General features: G+C 45.4%; 2 protein-coding genes across 3 annotated transcripts in view; one reads left to right on the top strand and one right to left on the bottom strand.

Moving 5' to 3' along the window:
- The window catches only part of LIPM (lipase family member M), a 52,661-nt gene extending 36,514 nt beyond the window's left edge, over nt 1-16,147 (top strand). The window contains exons 4-11 of one of the 2 annotated variants that reach the window (XM_060185641.1): nt 2,579-2,777; nt 4,274-4,383; nt 8,274-8,410; nt 8,518-8,664; nt 9,998-10,081; nt 10,324-10,395; nt 12,621-12,692; nt 15,684-16,147. In XM_060185641.1, the coding sequence (XP_060041624.1) occupies nt 2,579-2,777; nt 4,274-4,383; nt 8,274-8,410; nt 8,518-8,664; nt 9,998-10,081; nt 10,324-10,395; nt 12,621-12,692; nt 15,684-15,956 (1,094 nt within the window). In that variant the 3' untranslated portion in view covers nt 15,957-16,147. The remainder of the gene's footprint in view (nt 1-2,578; nt 2,778-4,273; nt 4,384-8,273; nt 8,411-8,517; nt 8,665-9,997; nt 10,082-10,323; nt 10,396-12,620; nt 12,693-15,683) is intronic. The other variant, XM_007537781.2, reaches the window with a different exon arrangement.
- A 602-nt stretch (nt 16,148-16,749) lies between these two features.
- ANKRD22 (ankyrin repeat domain 22) overlaps nt 16,750-21,048 on the bottom strand; it is a 39,879-nt gene continuing 35,580 nt past the window's right edge. The window contains exons 4-6 of the mRNA XM_016194636.2: nt 20,109-20,186; nt 19,209-19,307; nt 16,750-18,610 (exon numbers count right to left, since the gene is read on the bottom strand). Coding sequence (XP_016050122.1) covers nt 18,533-18,610; nt 19,209-19,307; nt 20,109-20,186 — 255 coding nt within the window. The 3' untranslated portion in view covers nt 16,750-18,532. The remainder of the gene's footprint in view (nt 18,611-19,208; nt 19,308-20,108; nt 20,187-21,048) is intronic.

The following is a 21,048-nucleotide window of genomic DNA, read 5'->3' as shown; positions in this document are numbered from 1 at the left end:
GCTTGAACCTGATCTACACAGAGAGAGAGAGAGAGGGAGAAAGAAAGAGATAAAGAGAGAGAGAAGACAGAGCACTATTCAGGTGAGCTGTTTTCCCAGTGCTTGTCGCTTGTCTTAACTGTTTACAAGGTGGTCTTGGTCACCAATCCTCTGTGTGTGGCAGAAAGGAGAGATCGCTCCTGTAATGATGCAGAGTAGAAAGTTGAAGACTCAGTGCAAAGCTTGGTTACTCTTTCCCCTGTCAGATTCCACACTCCTTCTATAAGGAAACTGCTGTCAGCTGAACTTGGACGGAACTCCTCGTCTTGCCTGGACTGGTTCTTGTGTACTTCATGCTGTGTTTGTATTATTAATAGAATAGCTTCTAGTCAGATGCGATCCAGGGAGGAGTCCTAGCTTCATGTAGGACAAGGGAAGCTTCATAGATGGTAGGGCATTGCTATGCTGTCTCTTCTCTCTGTCTGTCTTTCCCCTTTCTCTAGTTCCCTCCCTTTCTTCTTTAGATTTTTAGTTATAGAATGGAAATATTGAAAAGACCATAGGATGAGTGGTTCAATTCCACACAGTTCCCTTCTATAGTCATAAGGGAGCAGGAAGAAAAAATATACTAGACTAAGACAACCTACATTGTCACTAGAGGAAGACGGGTCCTGACATGAGAGCAGCCTGGAATGTTTCGGCCACAAGCATGGACTGTGAGCTCAGACTGACAGGGACTCAGAGGCCACACAGGCTCCTGTGCTGAATGTGAACAGACACGGGCCCTGGGGCAGGTGGATGGGTAAACAGTTAATGGTATTTATACACTTTCCTCGAGTTTGGGAGCTAGTCTCTGCCCTAGTTCAGCTCACTAGTCTTCTTCTCAACTCTGACATCATCTTCCCAGACAACAATCTTCACTCACCTGTGTGTTAGCTATTGGGCTCAGGCAAAAATGTCCAAAGCCATGGGCCCCTTGGAATAGACCTAAAATAGATTCCTAGCTTCTTCCCACACCAAGACCCTTAGTTCCACCTGCTCTATTCTGACCTTTATATTCTTGGATATTAAACAATTGGTCTTTTTTTTTAAATATTTTTTTCTTTTTTTTTAAATTTTTTATTTAAGAAAGGATTAGTGAACAAAAGCATAAGGTAGGAGGGGTACAATTCCACACAATTCCCACCACCCAATCCCCATAACCCACCCCCTCCCATGGTAGCTTTCCCATTCTCTATCCCTCTGGGAGCATGGACCCAGGGTCATTGAGGGTTGCAGAAGGTAGAAGGTCTGGCTTCTGTAATTGCTTCCCTGCTGAACATGGGCGTTGACTGGTCGGTCCATACCCCCAGTCTGCCTCTCTCTTTCCCTAGTAGGGTGTGTCTCTGGGGAAGCTGAGCTCCAGGACACATTGGTGGGGTCTTCAGTCCAGGGAAGCCTAGCCAGCATCCTGGTGGCAACTGGAACCTGGTGATTGAAAAGAGAGTTAACATATGAAGCCAAACAATTTGTTGAGCAATCATGGATCCCAAGCTTGGAATAGTGGAGAGGAAGTGTTAGGGAGGTACTCACTGCAAACTCTAGTGTAATCCTGCTTTCAGGTATATATTTTGCAGTAGTTTATGGATACGTGTGCACATAAGCTCTCTCTCACAGAAACTGGTGTATATCTAGGTTATGGGACTTTGTTAGAAAGTGAACTACCTGAGATGAAATTAGAGTGTACTATTAAAGGAAAGGTCTCACCCGAGTAATGAAGCTGAAGGGTTGTCATTCCACACGTGAAGTCTCTGGATACATTCTGAGGTGAAGCATGTTGAGGTAGCAATCGTTGCTTTGGTTTGGTTGTGATCGGCGGATGCAATATTATTTGGTTTGGATTGGGAGATGTATACGGGAAAGTGGGCCCTATCCAAGGGTTCCAGGACTGGGGGAAGTAGGGGCTCTATAGTGAAGATGTGAGGTTCCTGCTGTCTTAGGGTAAATATTTTTTATATTTATTTATTTATTCCCTTTTATTGTCCTTGTTGTTTTATTGTTGTAGTTATTATTGCAGTCATTGTTGTCGGATAGAACAGAGAGAAATGGAGGGGGTAGGAGACAGTGAGGGGGAGAGAAAGATAGACACCTGCAGACCTGCTTCACCGCTTGTGAAGCGATTCCCCTTCAGATGAGGAGTCAGGGGCTTGAACCGGGATCCTTATGCAGGTCCTTGCGCTTTGCACCACGTGTGCTTAACCCGCTGTGCTACCACCCGACTCCCAATTGGTCTTGTTTTATATCTTAATGCTTTTCAGTCACCAAAATGCTACCATGACACCAACCTGACCTCACCAATGTGTCCTAGAACCCCACCTCCCCAGAGCCCTGCCCCACTAGGAAAAGACAGACATAGGCTGGGGGTGTGGATCCACCTGCCAACACCCATGTCTAGCGGAGACGCAATTATTTTATGTAATAACAGAAATCCCCCTTTTCAGATGAGGAAATGAAGACACAGGCAGCTTAACTGGCCAAGACTCTCACACGAGTGAACTATTTACTCATGATCTGGGCAGAGGTGAACATTTCACACAGCTGGGACTCTCTCTCCCTGTAGGCCCCAGGCCTGTGGTTTTCCTGCAGCACGGCCTGCTTGGTGATGCCAGCAACTGGATTTCCAACCTGCCCAACAACAGCCTGGGCTTCATCCTGGCCGACGCCGGCTACGACGTGTGGATGGGCAACAGCCGCGGAAACACCTGGTCCCGGAAACACCAGAGCCTCTCCACCGACCAGGATGAGTTCTGGGCCTTCAGGTACGTGAACGTCTTTAGGGGAGGGTGGAAACGGATGTCTCTGAGCACGCTGGGAACGGAATTACAACGTACAATACTTGATGCTCACTTTGGCTGAATCATCAGCATCCTAGCATAATCATGCCCCTACCGGTGAACTTAATTAAATAGTGATCTGTGGGAAAATTGGTGAGGAGGACTGGGTTCCCCATTAAACGTAGGTATGACTGACTGTGTGAGGGTGGTGGTTGTGTCCACATGATAGAAACTTGGAAGAGAAAAGTCTAGGTCCGGGACCGGGTGGTGGCACACCTGGTTGAGTGCACATGTTACAGTGAACAAGGACGCAGGTTCAAGTCCACAGTCCCCACCTGTAGGGGAAAGCTTCATGAGTGGTGAAGCAGGGCTGCAGGTGTCTCTCTGTCTCTCTCCCTCTCTATCACCCCCTTCCCTCTCAATTTCTGGTTGTCTCTACCCAACAGCTAAATAAAGATAATTAGAAAATGAAAAAGAAATAAAAAAGAAAGGGATTCAGGCAGCGGGTTAAGCACAGGTGGCGCAAAGCACAAGGACCAGCGTAAGGATCCCGGTTCGAGCCCCCAGCTCCCCACCTGCAGGGGAGTCGCTTCACAGGCGGTGAAGCAGGTCTGCAGGTGTCTGTCTTTCTCTCCCCCTCTCTCTCTGTCTTCCCCTCCTCTCTCCATTTCTCTCTGTCCTATCCAACAATGACATCAATAACAACTACAATAATTACTATAACAATAATGAAAAACAACAAGGGCAACAAAAGTGAAATAAATAAATGAATAAATAAAAAATAAATAAAGGAAGGAAGGAAGAAAGAACAAAAGAAAGAAAGAAAGAAAGAAAGAAAGAAACAAAGAAAGAAAGAGAAAGAAAACTCTGTTGTGATCCTGGAGGTGGTGCAGTGGTAAAGCTTTGGACTCTCAAGCATGAGGTCCCAAGTTTGATCCCCAGCAGCACATGTGCCAGAGTGATGTCTGGTTCTTTCTTTCTCCTGCTATCTTTCTCACAAATAAATAAAATCTTAAAAAAGAAAGAGAGAAAGAAAGAAAGAAAGGAAAGTCTAGGTCCATTTCCTGGGAGATAAATGTTCGGAAACTAACTTCCTGAGTGGTATGTAACAGGGACCGTACCCACAGGGATCTGGGCCCAGAAAACATTAAAGGCTTAAGGAAACCTATTAAGACTGGGGAAAATTTGACTAGCACATCTCTCACAGTTTACAAAAGGCAGTGGACTTCTTTCTGTCTCACCTTCTGGCAATCCAATCCACTCTCTGTGTTTCATCAGAAGTGTCTCTTATGGCTGTTCACATATGTGAGTCTGCGTGGCCATGTCCTGTTCTGCTAACAGGGTAAGAGGACATGTCCACCAGGCCATGTCCCGTGAGCTCAGGGAATAACTAAGGGCTTGTTTTTAAAGCTTGGAGACTGTTTTTATTTGTTTGTGATCACAACTGTTTCATATGAATTTTGTCTCTTCTTCCTTTATAGTTATGATGAGATGGCTAGATTTGACCTTCCCGCAGTCATAAACTTTATTTTGCAGAAAACGGGTCAGGAAAAGATCTATTATGTCGGCTATTCACAGGGCACCACCATGGGTACGTTCCAAGGAAACCAGGTTTGTATACACAGAAGAATCGTGAGTGTGTGAGGTCCCGTTGTGCTTGCAACTGGCTCTCCTGCATTTGTGTCAGAGCTGGTCTCTGCGGCCGCTTACGCGGGGCCGCTGGAAACGGGGACAAAGCTGAAGGAGGACTCTGGTACGGTAAGAGCAAGGGTTCAGCTCACAAAGGTGTGAATTCAAATACCCGCTCTACAGCCTCTTAGGTAGACATTCCTGAAGAAGTCACTTAGCCTCCTCTCTTAGTTTCTTCATTTGTGAAATTCAAGATGATAACTCCCTTTCAAGGTGGAGTAGGAGTCTGGAATGAATATGACCGTCCACACACGCCCTGTGAGGATGCTTGTTTGTTCTAGGCATGAAGGAAACACACTGCCCTGTGTATCTGTGCTGTGCTATCTCTCCTCTCTTTATCTCTACCTGTCTCTCACTTTCTGAAGTTTCAAAGAACAGAAAATCTCCCAGGATACATGAAGTCGCACAGATGTGAGGTCCTGGCAGGCAAAAATGTCCGAGCTTCTGCTGTAGAACTGTACAATGGCATTCATACACACAAGACTGAAACTCACGCAACGATTTTCTTTTAATTGTGTTATCTTTATTTATTGGATGGGGAGAGCCATAAATCACAAGGAAGAGGAGATAGAGAGGGAAAGAGACAGAGAGACACCTGCACCCCTGCTTCACCACTTGTGAAGTTTTCCCCTTACAGATGGGGACTGGGGGCCTGAACCCAGGTCCTTAAGCATTGTAGCGTGTGCACTTAGCCAGATGCACCCCCACCTGGCGCCCACAAAGATATCTTATCTCTTCCACAGTTGTTGAAAATCTCAACTCAATATCTTAAAATAAATAACTCACCTGTAAGGTCTGTTTCATACTTATGGCACTAGGAGTTAAGGTCCACTGTGGGAAGAATCTCTGAGCTTTTGTTTGATAATGTTTGTCTTCTCTTAATCCACTACACACCACAGAAACCTCAGCCCCCGGGCTTCTGCGCTCTCACAGACCATAACGGTCACTTTAGCCCTTGATATGATTTTCCAGGTGATTTGATTCTGTAAAAATGCTCAGTGATCATCAGATATTATCACCAAGCTGTGGGGTCACTCACCTCTTGCCTGTTGTCTATCTCTTGGGATGGAGTCACATTTACTTTTGCCTCTGCTTTTTTAGGAACTTTTCCAGAAATAATTATGGTCTTTACTCACAGTAACTTTAGGTTAAAAAAAGGAAAAAGAAAGAAAGAGAGGAAGAAAGAAAGAAGAAAGAAAGAAAGAAAGAAAGAAAGAAAGAAAGAAAGAAAGAAAGAAAGAAAGACTGTCTGTTCTGACAACTTAGCAGTTGCTAGAACTAAATACAGCTTCATTTGGGTAACTTTTAACTGACTCCTATAGTAAAGAAAAAGAATCGACTTCTATGTTGGCTTTTCTGGATTTTCAACAACATTATCTGATTCCAGTGACGTTAGCTCTTGTTGTTTTCGATGGGTTATGTTGTTTTCACCGGGCTGGCTTCACGGGCGGGTAACAGATGACCAGGGACTCAAGTCTGGGTTGTACGCAGTATCTCTTTATTCATGCAGGACGCAGCACAATCTAAGACGAGCTAAGCTAAATTCAAGGTACAGTACTCTAAAACTCACAATGCTGTCTTTATATATACTTGCTAAGTAGGGTGGAAACAGGGTGTGACCTAGAGAGGGTGGAGAGAAAAGTGACTGGTGACAATCAGAGTGTGACAAGGAGAGGATCAGGGTGTGACAAGGAGGGGGGGTGGAGCAAAAACATATCATGAAACAGTGGGGATTGAACCAATGCCCTGGAGGGAGGTGCTTGTTAACAGCGATTATATAAATAGAATGAAGTGGTTATGTAAATAGAATAGTGTTAAGCAGGGGGGATTTAAACCAAATGAAACAGAAAGGATCTCATGTATACCAACAGCTCTTACTACCAGCATACAGAAATAAAATCCAGATGTTTCTGCTCCTACTGCAGCATCAAAAACTTTAACATTTTCTACAGGAGCCAGAACTTCCACCTTCTTCACCCCAAGAAGAATTTTGGTCCAGATTCCCAGTAGAGGAGAAATGTTAAGGAAAGAGGACCAGAGGGCTCTCAACTCCAACTCCATCAGGATTCAGAGAGAGAGGGAAATGGGAAGGACATTTGGATGGAGTAACAGGTGTAGGTGTGACTTAAAAAGGAAGAGAAGATAGAACCATGGTGGGGAAAAGATATAGACAGATAGTTGTAGAAATAATAGTCAACTCATATCTTTGACCTTGGGAGAACTGCTGTAGCTTCCAGGGCAGGAAACAGGGATACAGAATTCTGGTTCTGGAAATGGTGTAGAGTTGTAGCTGTTCTCGTGTAATTTTGTGAATAAATATTAAATCCTTAATAAAATGAAAGATGGGGCCAAAATCATAAAGAACAAAAATAAATTTCAAAAGAGCTTTAGCATTTCCCTTATGCTCAGTTTGTCCAGCCGGGCCTAAGTGTTAGTTCTGGGCTAAGTGTCCTTTCAAGCACGAGGAAGCAGACAAGAGACCACAGATCACGTCTAGCTGTCAGACGCAGAGTCGCCGGTCCACACGGTGCTCTTGGAGTGAAGCATTGCTGGGGGAAGTTGTCTAGAGCTCTCAGATGTCGACACTGAGAGTTTCGATTGGGTTAGAGTTGAGCTGCGATACAGTTGAGGGTGTTGCGATACCCTTGCAGCCACACCTGGGAGAGCCAGAGCGAGTGGTGGCCAGTCTCGGGTCTCCGCGATGAGGCGATGTGGAGGGGAAAAGCCAGGAAGGAAATTGCAGAGTGTGCATTTACAGCCATGTGTGTGTAGCTGGGACCTCGTGCATGCAGGATTCACTGCTCTGAGTGGAGATAGAGAGAGAGAGAGAGAGAGAGAGAGAGAGGAGAAAGAGAGGAGAGAAAGAGGCAAAGAGAGAGAGGAGAAAGAGAGGAGAGAAAGAGAGAGAGAGGGAGGGAGAGGGAGAGGGGGAGAGAGAGAGGGAGGGAGAGGGAGAGAGGAAGGGAGAGAGAGGGAGAAGGAGAGAGAGGGAGAGGGAGGTAGAGGGAGACAGAAAGAGAGGGAGAGAGAGAGGGAGAGAAAGAGAGAGAAATACACTACAGTACTGGAGCTTCTTCTAGTGTTAAGGCACTTCCCATGGGTGCTGGGCTCAGATGCAGGCAGCATGACCTCTCTGGGCTGCTATCTTTCTACCCAAGACATGTTTGTACTCATAAACAAAGAGATCATTCAAATTCTCAGTTTCCCACACTGTAGAGATTTCTTAAAATCAATCCACAACATTCTTAAAATTAAATGAGCTGAATTTCGTGGAAATCCCCAGCAAAGTGTCTGGCCAGGATCACACCCTCTATGTTTCTCCGTTCTTATTTTCCTCTAAGTGCAGGTCACCCTACTCAGTGAGCTAACTCGGTCATTCAGAGAGAATGTGCTCCTGGAGAATGAGCTTGCTGGGCGTCTCAGGGGCCATAGCGGTGTGTTCCTGCTTGGGGCACCTATGATTTTATAGAAGGAAGAGACCATGGGGTGGGGCGTGGGGGGCAGGAGCCAGCTCACACTTGTCACCTGCGTGAGAATCTGGGCCTTGGAGCAGCAGGCAGAGGGGGAGTGTCCCAGTGCTGGGTCTGTGCTGTGGAGTCTCTCCTTCTCTCTGTCTCTCAGCCTCTAGCTGCAAAATATCTGCCAAGGAGCACGACGGGTCAGGAGAAACAGTGAGTCACTAGCAGAGGGAATAATGACGCAGAATTCCTGAAACAGGGATGAAAGCAGAACAGCCACGGAGTGAGTCCTGGCATAGGCCGTATCCACACGGGCCTGTCCCCTCTCTTGTAGGCTTCATTGCTTTTTCCACCATGCCGGAGCTGGCTCAAAAAATCAAAACGTTTTTTGCATTGGCACCTATAGCCACCGTCAAATATGCAAAAAGTCCCGGGACCAGATTCTTGCTGCTGCCGGACATAATGCTGACGGTAAGCAGGCAGCTCCTTCCTCGTCTCTGCTCAAGAGCCTTCCAGCGTCACTTAAGACGCGCTTTCACACGAGGATTCCATGCCTCCTAAACCCTCATGTTTTACAGGGGCTATTTGGCAAACAAGAGTTTCTCTACCAGACCAGGTTTCTCAGGCAATACATCATCTACCTTTGTGGCCAGGTCATCATTGACCAGATCTGCGGCAACGTCATGCTCCTTCTGGGAGGGTTTAACTCAAATAATATGAACATGGTAAGTGGAGGCCCAGATGATCCTCTGCTTCTCAGAGCCAACCTGAGAGCTCCTTTGTCTGACTCTTTGAGGATAACCAGCAAATACTTAAAGGAATGGCGTCCCAGTCATTCATTTTCTCTGAACCACAATATCACACACAAATGGTCCCACCTGGACTGAGTCAAGTTTAACAGAAGGCACTAGTTCATTATAAATGTACCACACAGGGGCCTGGTGGTAGCACAGCTGGTTGAGCACACACATTTGCAATGTACAAGGACCAGGGTTCGAGCCCAGGACCCCCACTTTGGGAAAAAGCTTTGTGAGTGATAAAGCAGGGCTGCAGATATCTCTCTGTTTCTCTTTCTCTCCTTCTCTATCTCCCCCTGCACTCTCAATTTCTGACTGTCTCTAATAAATAAATAAAGATGATACAAAAAACTGACTTAAAAAACTGTATAACAGGGAGTCTGGCGGTAGCGCCTCAGGTTAAGCACACGTGGCACAAAGGGCAAGGACCGGTGTAAGGATCCAGGTTCAAGCCCCTGGCTCCCCACCTGCAGGGGAGTTGCTTCACAGGCGGTGAAGCAGGTCTGCAGGTGTCTGTCTTTCTCTCCCGTTCACTGTCTTCCCCTCCTCTCTCCATTTCTCTCTCTCCTATCCAACACTGACAGTAGTAATAACTACAACAGTAAAACAGCAAGGGCAACAAAAGGGAATAAATAAATAAATTCATTAAAAAAACTGCATAACATAAAGGTAAGCTGTCTATTGACAAATGATATGTCACAGATGGAAGAGGAAAGGGGTTTCACCACAGTGAATTACAGAGTCGGGGACTTGGAACCTCACTGCTGAGCACAGGGCTGTGCACACTTCACCTGGTCCTTCTGACTGGGTCTCTGTGATTTGTAACTTGAGCCCTCGCCTGGGGATGCCATGAGGTTTGAAGCAACCAGCAGTCCCTGCAGGCTGGCTCAGGGTGCTGTCCTGGGCATCACGACTCAGGAAGGGAAGAAGACTAGGGCTGAGAGTTGGGAACACCTAGAAGGAGCCAAAGTGACCCTGTGAGCAGTTGTGCAGACAGTGTGACGCTTCAGGCTTGTCCCAAATTGGGCAGGAAGGCTTCGCATTTACAACCCTCACGCCACCAGTCGTGTGATGCTGACCGCACTGGAGGTCGGGGTAGAAGCTGGGCAAAACCAGTCCTGCCTTAATTCCACAGGAAGCTGGGCGGAGGAGGCAGTGCCAGCAAATGTCTCGGCAAAGGGAAGAAAGGGTCTTTTTATCCCCAACATTTTTCCTTTTCTATAAATATTACCATAATGGTCATTTGATGCACATCGGTTAGGTAATGGTTGGCATGTCCCATGTCAACCCTGGAGACTCTGAAGGTCATAGGAGACTGAGGCTATCAGTACCACACTTGACACAGGTTAACATCCTGGAGTTTAAGGGATTAAATATTTCTCCCCAATGCTCCCCCACCCCCACCCCCCCAGCCAAATGCCGGAACTGGGATTTGATTTGAGTACAGGCCCTTTTCAGAGCTCCCATCCTAGTTCCTAGCATCCCAGTGATTTCCCTGCTTCTTAGTCTCACACCCTTAAGGTGAGTTGTTGGCCAGGGGCATGTTCTGTGCGTTTCCCCCTCTCAAATACCCCCACTCTGTTCCAGAGTCGAGCAAACGTCTACGTCGCTCATTCTACTGCTGGGACATCGGTGCAAAACATTCTGCACTGGAGCCAGGTAAGAGTGTGGGCTCTGCAGCCTTTGTGCGTTAGGGTACGGCACAGAGATGGTAAAGTGACAGTGCACTGGGCTTGCTGTTGGTACGTCCTGGGTTTGATCCCGGCTGGCACCAACAACAGCCAGAGCTGAGTGGCACCCAGAAATAAAGGGAAGAAGAAAGAAGAGAGAGAGAGAGAGAGAGAGAGAGAGAGAGAGAGAGAAAGGAAGGAAAGAAGGAAAGAAGAAAGGAAGGAAGGAAGAAGAAGAAAGAAAGAAAGAAAGAAAGAAAGAAAGAAAGAAAGAAAGGGAGGGAGGGAGGGAGGGAGGGGAAAAGAGTGAGAAAAAAAGAAAGAAAAGAGAGGAAGAAAGAATTAAAGAAAGAATATAAAATTGATTCTTTTTATTTTTGTCTGTATCGGCCCAAATATGCCCTTTGGTATTTCAGAAATCATTCCATATTTATTCCAAGGTGAGACAGAACCTTTTAAAAGCTATTTCTACCATGAATTTGATACTGAATGCCGATCCCTTTCAGAAGATGGAAGTAATGGCATCAGATATTGGTAGAGGGTCTTCAGGGTGAGAACTCAGATGGCTCAAGACAGTCCTTACAGGAGATGGTTTTGCTTGGTCCTTTCTCCTGTTCGATTTTTCAAAACGCAAGGCCAGGTAGAAACAGAATCGCTCAGGCAGACTGTCATGCCCCAGGTGATCTGCAAAGGTGCCACCGGGTGCTCAGCCTCCAGAGTGGCCTCTAGACGCCAGTGTGTGTGTTGGATCTGAGACCAAGGTTCAGAGCTGATCCCAAGGCCCCTTAGTCCAGCTGTTCTGTGCCCGGCGAGGAGGCTTGCGTCAGTGTGCGTGTTAGAGATGTCACTGCGTGCAGCTTTACCCCACTTGGCTGGAAACAGAAGGAAGGGAGATGAAAGAGAGTAAGCCAGCCGAATTTCCCATTTACAGGGAGTGCAGAGACTCTTAACTGAAGGGCGGCCTCAGTAAACCACTGATTGCCAGACTAGCTTCACGGGCGGGAGACAGACGACCAGGGACTCATGGCTGAGCTGTACGCAGTATCTCTTTATTCATGCGGAACGCAGCACAATCTAAGCCATCTAAGCCATAGCTAATCCCAATCCTGTCCTTATATATATACTCGCCAAGTAGGGTGGAAACAGGATGCAACGTAGAGAGGGTGGAGCGAAAAGAGACTGGTGGAAATCAGGGTGTGCTATGAGAGGGGGCGGAGCAAAAAGGCATCATGAACCAGTGGGGATTAAACCAATGCCCTGGAGGCAGGGTGGTGCTTAGTTAACAGTGGTTATGTCAAGAGAACACAGTGTTAAGCAGGGGGGATTAAACCAATGAAACAGAAGGGGTCTTAGAAGCAGAATTAGAAGCAGACCAACAACTGATGTTGGTCTCTGCCCGTCTTCCTAACAGTGCAGAGCCGACTCCAGAGTCCCTGTGATCCTTGACGTCTGTGTGTGTGAGAGAAAGTGACATTTTGATGAGCTTTTCACAGACTCGCCATATCACCTAGCTCTGGGGAATACGTCCCCATTGTAGCTCATGAAATTGTGGTGCCTGAGTGGAGGGGCACCTGGTTGAATGCTCACATTACAGCATGCAAGGACCCGGGTTCAAGCCCCTGGTCCCCACCTACATGGGGAAAGCTTCACGAGCGGTGAAGCAGGGCTGCAGGTGTCTCCATCTCTCTCTCCCTCTCTACCTCTCCCTCCCTTCTCAATTTCTCTCTGTCTCTATCTAGTAAATAAATAAGATATTTTAAAAAATAATTTCGCAGGACACCCATCTTTGTGATCTACAAAGGGGTTGCACTTCCTGGAATTGGATCACATCATGCTTAAGTACTTGTGTGCACAGTTTTCTTTTCCTAAGGGCTTTGTCCTCCACTTTTTGGCGTCAGGGAGATTATCCTGATACTGAAGAGAAGGGCAGTCTCGACCATTATCTCTGCTCCTTTCACCACTGGAGGTTCGGTGGCATATTTCCAACACCCTCCTCAGCCTTATCCAGCGATCCATTTAAATGTCAAATATATATTTTAAGGTTCATTATTTTATCAAGAGAAATGAGGGGAAAAACCATGTTCAGATCTAGCCAAAGACAGTGCTAGGCATTGAACCTGCAGCTTCTAGGGTCTCCGACATGCAAGTTGGGCTCCAGTAGACTGAGCTGCCTTCCCAGTGCAGACTATAATACACATGTGTGTTTCCTTTCAGGCAGTGAACTCTGGGGAACTCAGAGCATTTGACTGGGGGAGCGAGATAAAAAACCTAGAGAAAAGCAATCAGGTAAGACAATCCAATAACACCAGCCGGAAGTACAACCTTTTGAAATAGATTGAAGGACATTATGACGTTTATTCCAGAAGTGGGACTAAAATGCAAGAGGGCAAGTAGGAAATAATAGTTTGGATTTGACCCTTTGAGAATTGGGAAGCTTAAAATACATCAAGTAGTTTTAGAATTTATTCATTTATTTAATGAAATAAGAGAACTTTTGGGCTCAGAACGTGTTTATCACAGTTTTAGTAGCAAGATGGCAGATCCAAATGACATCTGCAGCCTGTTTTAGCTATTAGAAAAATCCTTTAGGAAAAAGAAGAAGGAGACGAGGAAGAGGAAGAGGAAGAAGTAGAAAAATAAAAAGCAAGAGTGAAAGAAGGGGGGTGGGCTGCACCATGGTACATTAAAAAACATTTAGGGGGCCAGGCAGTAGCACAGCGGATTAAATGCACATGGTGCGAAGTGTGTGAGCCCCAGTACAAGGATCCAGGTTCAAACTCCCAGCTCCCCCCATCTACAGGGAGGTCTCTTCACAAGTTGTGAAGCAGGTCTGCAGGTGTCTGTCTTTCTATTCCCCTCTCTGTCTTCCCCTCCTCTCTCCATTTCTCTCTGTCCTATCCAGTAACAATAGCAGCAATGACAACAACAATAATAATAACAACAACAAGGGCAACAACATGGGAAAAATAGCCTCCAGGAGCAGTGGATTCATAGTGCAAGCACCCAGCCCCAGCAGCAGCTCTAGAGGCAAAAGAAAAAGTATTTAATAGTGAGGGCGACTCTGTTAGTCTTTTTTAAAATTTGTTTATATTATTTTATTGCTAATGGGGTAGAAGATTTACATTTTAATTTGTATTTATTTATTGAATAGAGACAGAGTGAAATCAAGAGGGATAGCGAAGACAGAGAGGGAGAGAGACAGAGAGACACCTGCAGCCCTGCTTCCCTGCATGTGGGGACCAGGGGCTTGAACTCGGGTCCTTGAGCATTGTAAGATGTGTGCTGAACCTGGTGTGCCACCACCCGGCCCCAGTCTGTTTGTCTTGTCTCTGCGAGATAAGCCTGTGTGATATGCTCACATTGCTGTGGTGTTCGGGGGCTTTAGTTTCTGTTAAAATTTGTTGAACTACATAGCCCCTAACAGTGTTCTCTGGCCACAGGCTTAATGACTTTAATTTACAAGTGAAAAGAACTTTTTAAATACTTACTACACCATGCAAGAAAAATGAGGTTCCAGCACTTGGCTGAGTGCAAATATTACAGTGTTCAAGGACCCTGGTCCCCACTTGCAGGGGGGAAGCTTCATGAGTGGTGAAGCAGGGCTGCAGATGTCACTCTGTCTCTCTATTTCCCTGTACCCTCTTGATTTCTGGCCATAGCCATCCAATAAATAAATATAATTAAAAAAATAAAGAAAGAGGGAGTCAGGTGGTAGCTCAGCGGGTTAAGTGCATGTGGTACAAAGAGCAAGGACTGGTGTAAGGATCCTGGTTCAAGCCCCTGGCTCCCCACCTGCAGGGGAGTCACTTCACAGGTGGTGAAGCAGGTCTGCAGGTGTCTGTCTTTCTCTCCCCCTCTCTGTCTTCCCCGCCTCTCTCCATTTCTCTCTGTCCTATCCAACAACGATGACATCAATAACAGCAATAACTACAACAACATTATAAAACAAGGGCAACAAAAGGGAAAATAAATAAAAATTTAAAAATTAAAAAAAATAAAAAGTAAAAATAAAAAAAGAAGTGAAGAAAAGTGTGGTCAACTCGGAAAATAAATAAAAATTTTTAAAAATTAAAAAAATTAAAAATTAAAATAAAAAAGAAGTGAAGAAAAGTGTGGTCAACTCTGCAGAATAAAAGCAAAACTAGACACCTTTGGGGCGTCAAAGGGGAAGTCGCGTCCTCCTGAGTGTGAGCTCTTCAAGGAATATCACGGCTCAACTCGTGCAGGCAGTAAACAGATACTGCCCATGCCTCATGCTGAGGTGGTAGACTTAGGCAGACCCTCAAGGGCATCACATCTTCCCTAACATCCATGTCTCCAGGAGTCGGGCTGTAGCGCAGTGGGTTAAGCGCACGTGGCACAAAGCGCAAGGACCGGCATAAGGATCCCGGTTCCAACCCCTGGCTCCCCACCTGCAGGGGAGTCCCTTCACAGGTGGTGAAGCAGGTCTGCAGGTGTCTGTCTTTCTCTCCCCCTCTCTGTCTTCCCCTCCTCTCTCCATTTCTCTCTGTCCTATCCAACAACAATGACATCAATAACAACAACAATAAAACAACAAAGGCAACAAAAGGGAATAAATAAATAAATATTTTTTAAAAATCCATGTCTCTGTATCTGTCGAGAGAGAAAACTCTAGGAAGTTGGAGAGACTACCTGACCTGAAGGGCAAAGTATAAATCATAGGTGACAGCTGTCTAAAGTGATCAGGTAATTCAAAGGTTTTCATATTTAAGTTAGCAGTTACTACAGATAGCCCCCATTCCATGGGTGAAACAGCTGGGGCTGAGTAAAGATAAATGATTTTACCTTCAAGTAGAGGCTGAATACAAAAGCACTCAGTGAAGCTTGGTGTGGCACTGGTGTCAAGCGACTCTGGAGCTCCCGCATGAATAAAGAATTTTATTACCCACCACGAGTTCCTGGTCTCTCTCCCGAGAAGCTAGCCCGGCATCTCTCTCTCTCTCTCTCTCTCTCTCTCTCTCTCTCTCTCTCTCTTCTTTCTTCCTTCCCTTTCTCTCTCCCTCTTCCTCCCTCTCTATTTCTCTCTTACTGAAATAAATAAAATAGTTTTAAAAGATAAATTTGGTGGTCAGTGAGGACAAGCAGTTTTACCTTCAGGAAGAGACTGGAGAGAAACTCTCTACAGCTCTGTGTGACTCTAACACCACCTACCTTTCACCGTGACACGGGCTTATTTGCTTTGCTCATCTGAGATGGAAAACGTGAGTTGGAAAGTCTATAGGTGCTGTCATCAGTAAGCATTTTCTTCTCTTCTAGCCAACTCCTCTAAGGTACCGAGTTCGAGATATGACGGTGCCTACAGCAATGTGGTCAGGGGGCCAGGACTGGCTTTCGAATCCGGAAGACGTGAAAGCACTGCTGTCTGAGGTGGCCAACCTCGTGTACCATAAGAGCATTCCAGAGTGGGCTCACGTGGACTTCATCTGGGGTCTGGACGCCCCCCAGCAGGTGTACAGTGAGATCCTAGGTCTGATGCAGCAGGAAGAGACGGGTCTCGCCCAGGGGACGTGTGGGGCCACGTTGATCTGATGGGATGCAGTGGGCGCCAGCCAGCCTTCAGGAGAAGCTCTCGGAAGGGGGGGGGTGTTTGTAAGGAAATTTCCCAGAGTCACAGAGAGAGGAAAACAGGGACATGACTAAACACGCCTTCAGATCTTTCTACATTTGGTACTAACATTGGCATTTCACTTTTCAGGTAATAAAGCTATTCACCTCATGAACACAGATTCCCTGTACTATTATTACAGGCTCCATCACCTTGCAGGGTAGGTGGGCTTTATCGGATAGTTAAAATCTATGTAAACGAGGGAAGCCTCCTTGAGGTCTTAATTTTCTACAAGCCATATTTTGGAGCAATTAAGTAAAAAGACCAACTTGGTCAGAAACAGAGCTCTTGAATCTCCACACTGTCACTGACTTTGATGAAACAGACGAGTCACTGTCATCGTATGGCCATCCATAATTGTTTTACCCCCAAACCATAAAGATCATTTGCACTGTGAGTGAAAGCTGTCTTCAATATCTTCATAATAAATGTTGAACCCCAGGGAGGTGAAGCTGTGTATCCTAATAAGAGCATCACACCTTTCACAGAGCAGGATACTTGGACTCTAGCCCCAGACAACCTGAGAGTTTACAGCCATTGCACAGAGATCTGGTGGCAATGGACCTCTGGCCCTGGGATTCTGCCTCCAAAAATTAACACAAGAAGAACATTTTATCCTCCCAGGGGCACAAGGAAACACGTTGCCTTATCTGTTTTCCCCACAATCTTGACAAAACTACTATTACAAATCACACCGACGCAATCACAAATCAGGGGTTGTCACGTTAAAAATATATTCAGTTCTCCAATGATTTCCAGAGTGACAGCTACATGCTACATGTCACAGAAATGAGGGTCAGATTGTGCAGAATTCTTAAACCAAAGGAAAGCCATCCTGGTGTGTAAAGTTATTTATTTTTCTGTCCTTCCTGGTTACCAGGTAACTTATTTCAGTGTGAATTTATTTCAAGTACATTAAGCAAGATTTAAGAGTTTCTGAATCTATTATTATTTATTTAGTTTCTATATATACAGAGATAAATTGAGGTGGGGAGAGAGAGAGAGACACCTGTAGCCCTGCTTCACCACTCACGAAACTTTCCCCCTGCCGGTGGGGACCAGGGGCTTGAACCCAGGTCCTAGTGCACTGTGATGTAAGCACTTAACCAGGTGCACCAGCACCTGGCCCTATGAGTTTCTGAATCTATATCTAAAAATTACCATTTCCCTCACACAATACATTTCTTAAGACCCTGTGCATAGTTCAATAAGTACTGATTTTAATTAGAACATTTTCTTTGACTGAAGATGGTAAATCTTTATTTTCATACTAGATTTGTCATCATAAATGGCGAAGCTTAGTTCATGTCTAAAATTATTCACAACTTAGTCTTGCTTTGAAAATTTCTCCTTTGTCTCACTGACCAAAAAAACTCAAGACAGATATTGAAATTCAGTTTCTCGTCTAGATGTATAATCCCGACACAGATATTGAAATTCAATTTCTTGTCTAGCTGTATAATCCCAACCAGAAGATTCCATTTCATAGCTCTATCTCTTGTAAATAATCCCTTCATGCCAAAACTGTGCAACCATATTTTAAATTTTATCCGTAAGAATAAACAGAACAAGTTTATAATTCACAAAAGAATAATAGATATTTTAACACCTTGATAAGTATTAATTATACAATCTTGTTCAAAATCAAGATGGCTTTTATTTCTAAACTGATGCAAAATACTTAGAGGCATAATGGTAAAAGGATCCCCCCCAAAAAAACACCTAATTTTTAGCACTCATCAACTTCTGTGGTGTAAACACTGCCACAGCTGACAACTGATGACTTTGTTCAAGTCGTTATACCAAGGGGATGTTTACATATGGAAGACTACCCCCACACACACACATAAGTTTAGATAGAAATATCGATATTTAGGATCTCACTCATGAACAGAAGTTGAGAAAGAAGAACTGAAAGGGGAAAAGCAGAGCAGGATCTCACTGAGTTTGGAGTAGGGCAGCAAAGTAATAAACTCCGGGAGGAGGGTGAGGGTAGATGCCCAGCTTCACTCTGAGGGCTGGGGGGTGGGTAGGGACATGGGCCTTTGGTGGCGGGAACAGTGCTAATATGCACTTTTAAAAAGGGATTTAAAAAAAAGAAAGAAATGTACATATTTTCTGACTCTTACTGCTAGTTGGGCTCTGAGAGGGGATTTGTCTTTTAAGACACGCATAGACAAGAGGCCTGTTCTTAGAGAAGGGACGTTCTCAGATACGCTAGATCCCTTTCTTCCCGAGGGACTGGATTTAGAACATGACCTTGGGAGAGAAGCAGGAACTCCGACAGCTTTAGAACTTCCCTTAGAAAGGAGTGTAGGGGACGCCACCAAGCAAGAACAATAAATACAGAGCTCTTACTAAGCACATCCCACAGCAGCCATCACTACCCCCCCAAAAAGCGATGGCTCCCAGGCTGAGCACCTCACAAAGCAAGAGTCCAGGATGGAGGCAGAGACCAGTTCTTCCTTTTCCCCCAGTCCTCCATTTCAGGCCACAAAGATTATGATCCTTTCTTTAGCATTGACTCAATCTGGAGAAAGTTTAGTCTTCGCGCGATATCCAGGGAACTCTCACCATGCTGAGGAGAAAAATAAATTTTAATGACTTATCTCCAGGATATTCAAAGAACCCAGTGATTTAAAGACTGACTGACTGTCACACATGGCAAGTTCTAAATGGCATGTATTTCTTTTTTTGAATCTTTAAAATGCTTTGATTTATTTATTACTGGATAGAGACAGAAATTGAGAGGTGGGGATAGAGAGGGAGAGAGACAGAGAGACATAGAGACACTTACAGCCCTGCTTCACCCCTCATGAAGCTGCCCCCCCACAAGGTGGGGACAGGGGATTGAACCTGGGTCCCTGCGCACTGTGATGTGTGTACTCAACCAGGTGCGCCACCACCTGGCTCCAGTGCCATTTATTTCTAACACCAATAAGATCACCTTTTATTTTCAATTTTCTACAATTCTCCCACGCTTCCCATACAATGTTTTTTCCTTAATGTTTTGTAAATGAATTACAGAGTTTAATGAGAATGATCAATTTGCTGTTACCAGCACTACTTTGATTCGAGGTCAGCGATAAACCAGCAATGGTGCAGCAGACACATTCTGGACCCATAGAAAACCGGGTGTCCAGAAGCCTCTCAGGGCGCGGCCCACGAATCCTTACCTTACTGCGTATCATGGGGTCAGCATGGGCTTCGAGGAGCAGAGGGATCAGATTCTGGTTTTTCATTTCACAGGCGTAATGTAAGGCAGTGTAGCCATACTGAAACACAAAGGCCAACACTGCAGTCGCCGGTTGAGCTCCTGAGACTTGCTGTCCTATGCTTTCTTTTCATTTTTTTAAAGCATTATTTTTATTTTGTTTTTTCCCCTTTTTGTTACCCTTGTTGTTTTACTATTGTTGTGGTTATTATTATTGCTGTTATTGATGTCACTGTTGTTGGATAGGACAGAGAGAAATGGAGAGAGGAGGGGAAGACAGAGAGGGGGAGAGAAAGACAGACACCTGCAGACCTGCTTCACCGCCTGTGAAGCGACTCCCCTGCAGGTGGGGAGCCGGGGGCTCGAACCAGGATCCTTATGTTGGTCCTTGTGCTTCATGCCATGTGCCCTTGACCTGTTGTGCTACCGCCCAGTTTCCTTGTCTTAGAGTTTCCTTAGCAAGAACTTTCACACTTCTCAGGGCACAAGAAAGAAAACAGTCTGCAAACCGTCTGCACGCAGTTGTCTTTCTTGTGCTTAGACAGTCTTTTTGGCCTCAACATTGATATTATTAATGCCCAGCAAGCCACAGCTCACTTCCTTTCTCATTTTCTGTTTCAAACAAGAGTAAGTAAAAAAGAAGAAAAAAAAGCTGATGCTGAATTATACCAAAGTTTCTCCACAAAATTCTATGTCTAATCATCACCATTTTGAGAGTGTTAGCATCTTTTTCCCTTCAAGTGAATTCAATTTGGGACAGATGAAATGTGACAGCGAAGTAGGCAACATACAGGAAATGAGTATATTACCTATGAGTGCTGTGTGGGGCATAGTTTCAAAGTGTCTTAAGTTACAAACTCACACAGTCAGCTGCATTGACATCAACACCAGCATCAAGGAGCATCCGGACAAGAGTTTCATTCTGTTTTGTCTTTGATACCTGTAACAGCGAGTACAAGATCTATTTACAAATAGTTCTACCATCTTTGATTTGGACGTCCTAACCAACACATTTAGGTCATTTTAGTCCCAATCACCTACACATCTCTACACCTGCTTTAAAAATTCATATATCTTGAGTAGGGGAGATAGCACAGTGGTTATGTGAAAGGACTAACCTGCCTGAGGATCCAAAGTTCTATATTCAATTTCCTACACCACCATAAACTAGAGATGAGCAGTGCTTTGGTATCTCTCTATCTCCATCTGATCACCTCTATCCCCATCTCCACCTCCAATACCATTTCCAACCCCATCTTCACATCTACCTCCATGATCATCTCCATCTCCATCTCTATTCCCACCAACATCCCCATTGCCATCCCAAGACCATCCCTATCCCCACCTCCATGGCTATGCCCACATCCACCTCCAGCCTGAACCCCAACCCCAGCCCATCTACATGTCCAACTCATTCCCCATTCCACCCCCATCCCCAACTCCATCCACATCTCCACCTCAAACTCATTCTCTAACCATCCCATCCCCAAACACATCCCAGTCTCCAAATATATCCCTTCCCCATCCACAGCCCCAGCCCCTTCTCCAAATCCATCACCATCTCCATCATCATCTCCATCATCATCTCCATCATTATCTCCATCACCATTCCCATCCCTTCCCACATCCCTATCCCATCCCCATCATCTCCATCATTATCTGCATCCCCATCCCCCATCGCATGCTCACCCACTCCCTGCTCCCCACCACCACCCCATTCACATCCCCCACCGCATCCAAAACTGCATCTCCATCCCCATCCTCATCTCCAACCCCAATCCCAGCCCCATCCCCAACCCCAT

The sequence above is a fragment of the Erinaceus europaeus genome, chromosome 1, assembly GCF_950295315.1.
Source record: "Erinaceus europaeus chromosome 1, mEriEur2.1, whole genome shotgun sequence".
In the NCBI taxonomy this organism is placed as follows: Eukaryota; Metazoa; Chordata; class Mammalia; order Eulipotyphla; family Erinaceidae; genus Erinaceus; species Erinaceus europaeus.
The sequence above is the reverse complement of the archived record's forward strand: the minus strand, read 5'-3'. Positions and strand labels throughout refer to the sequence as shown.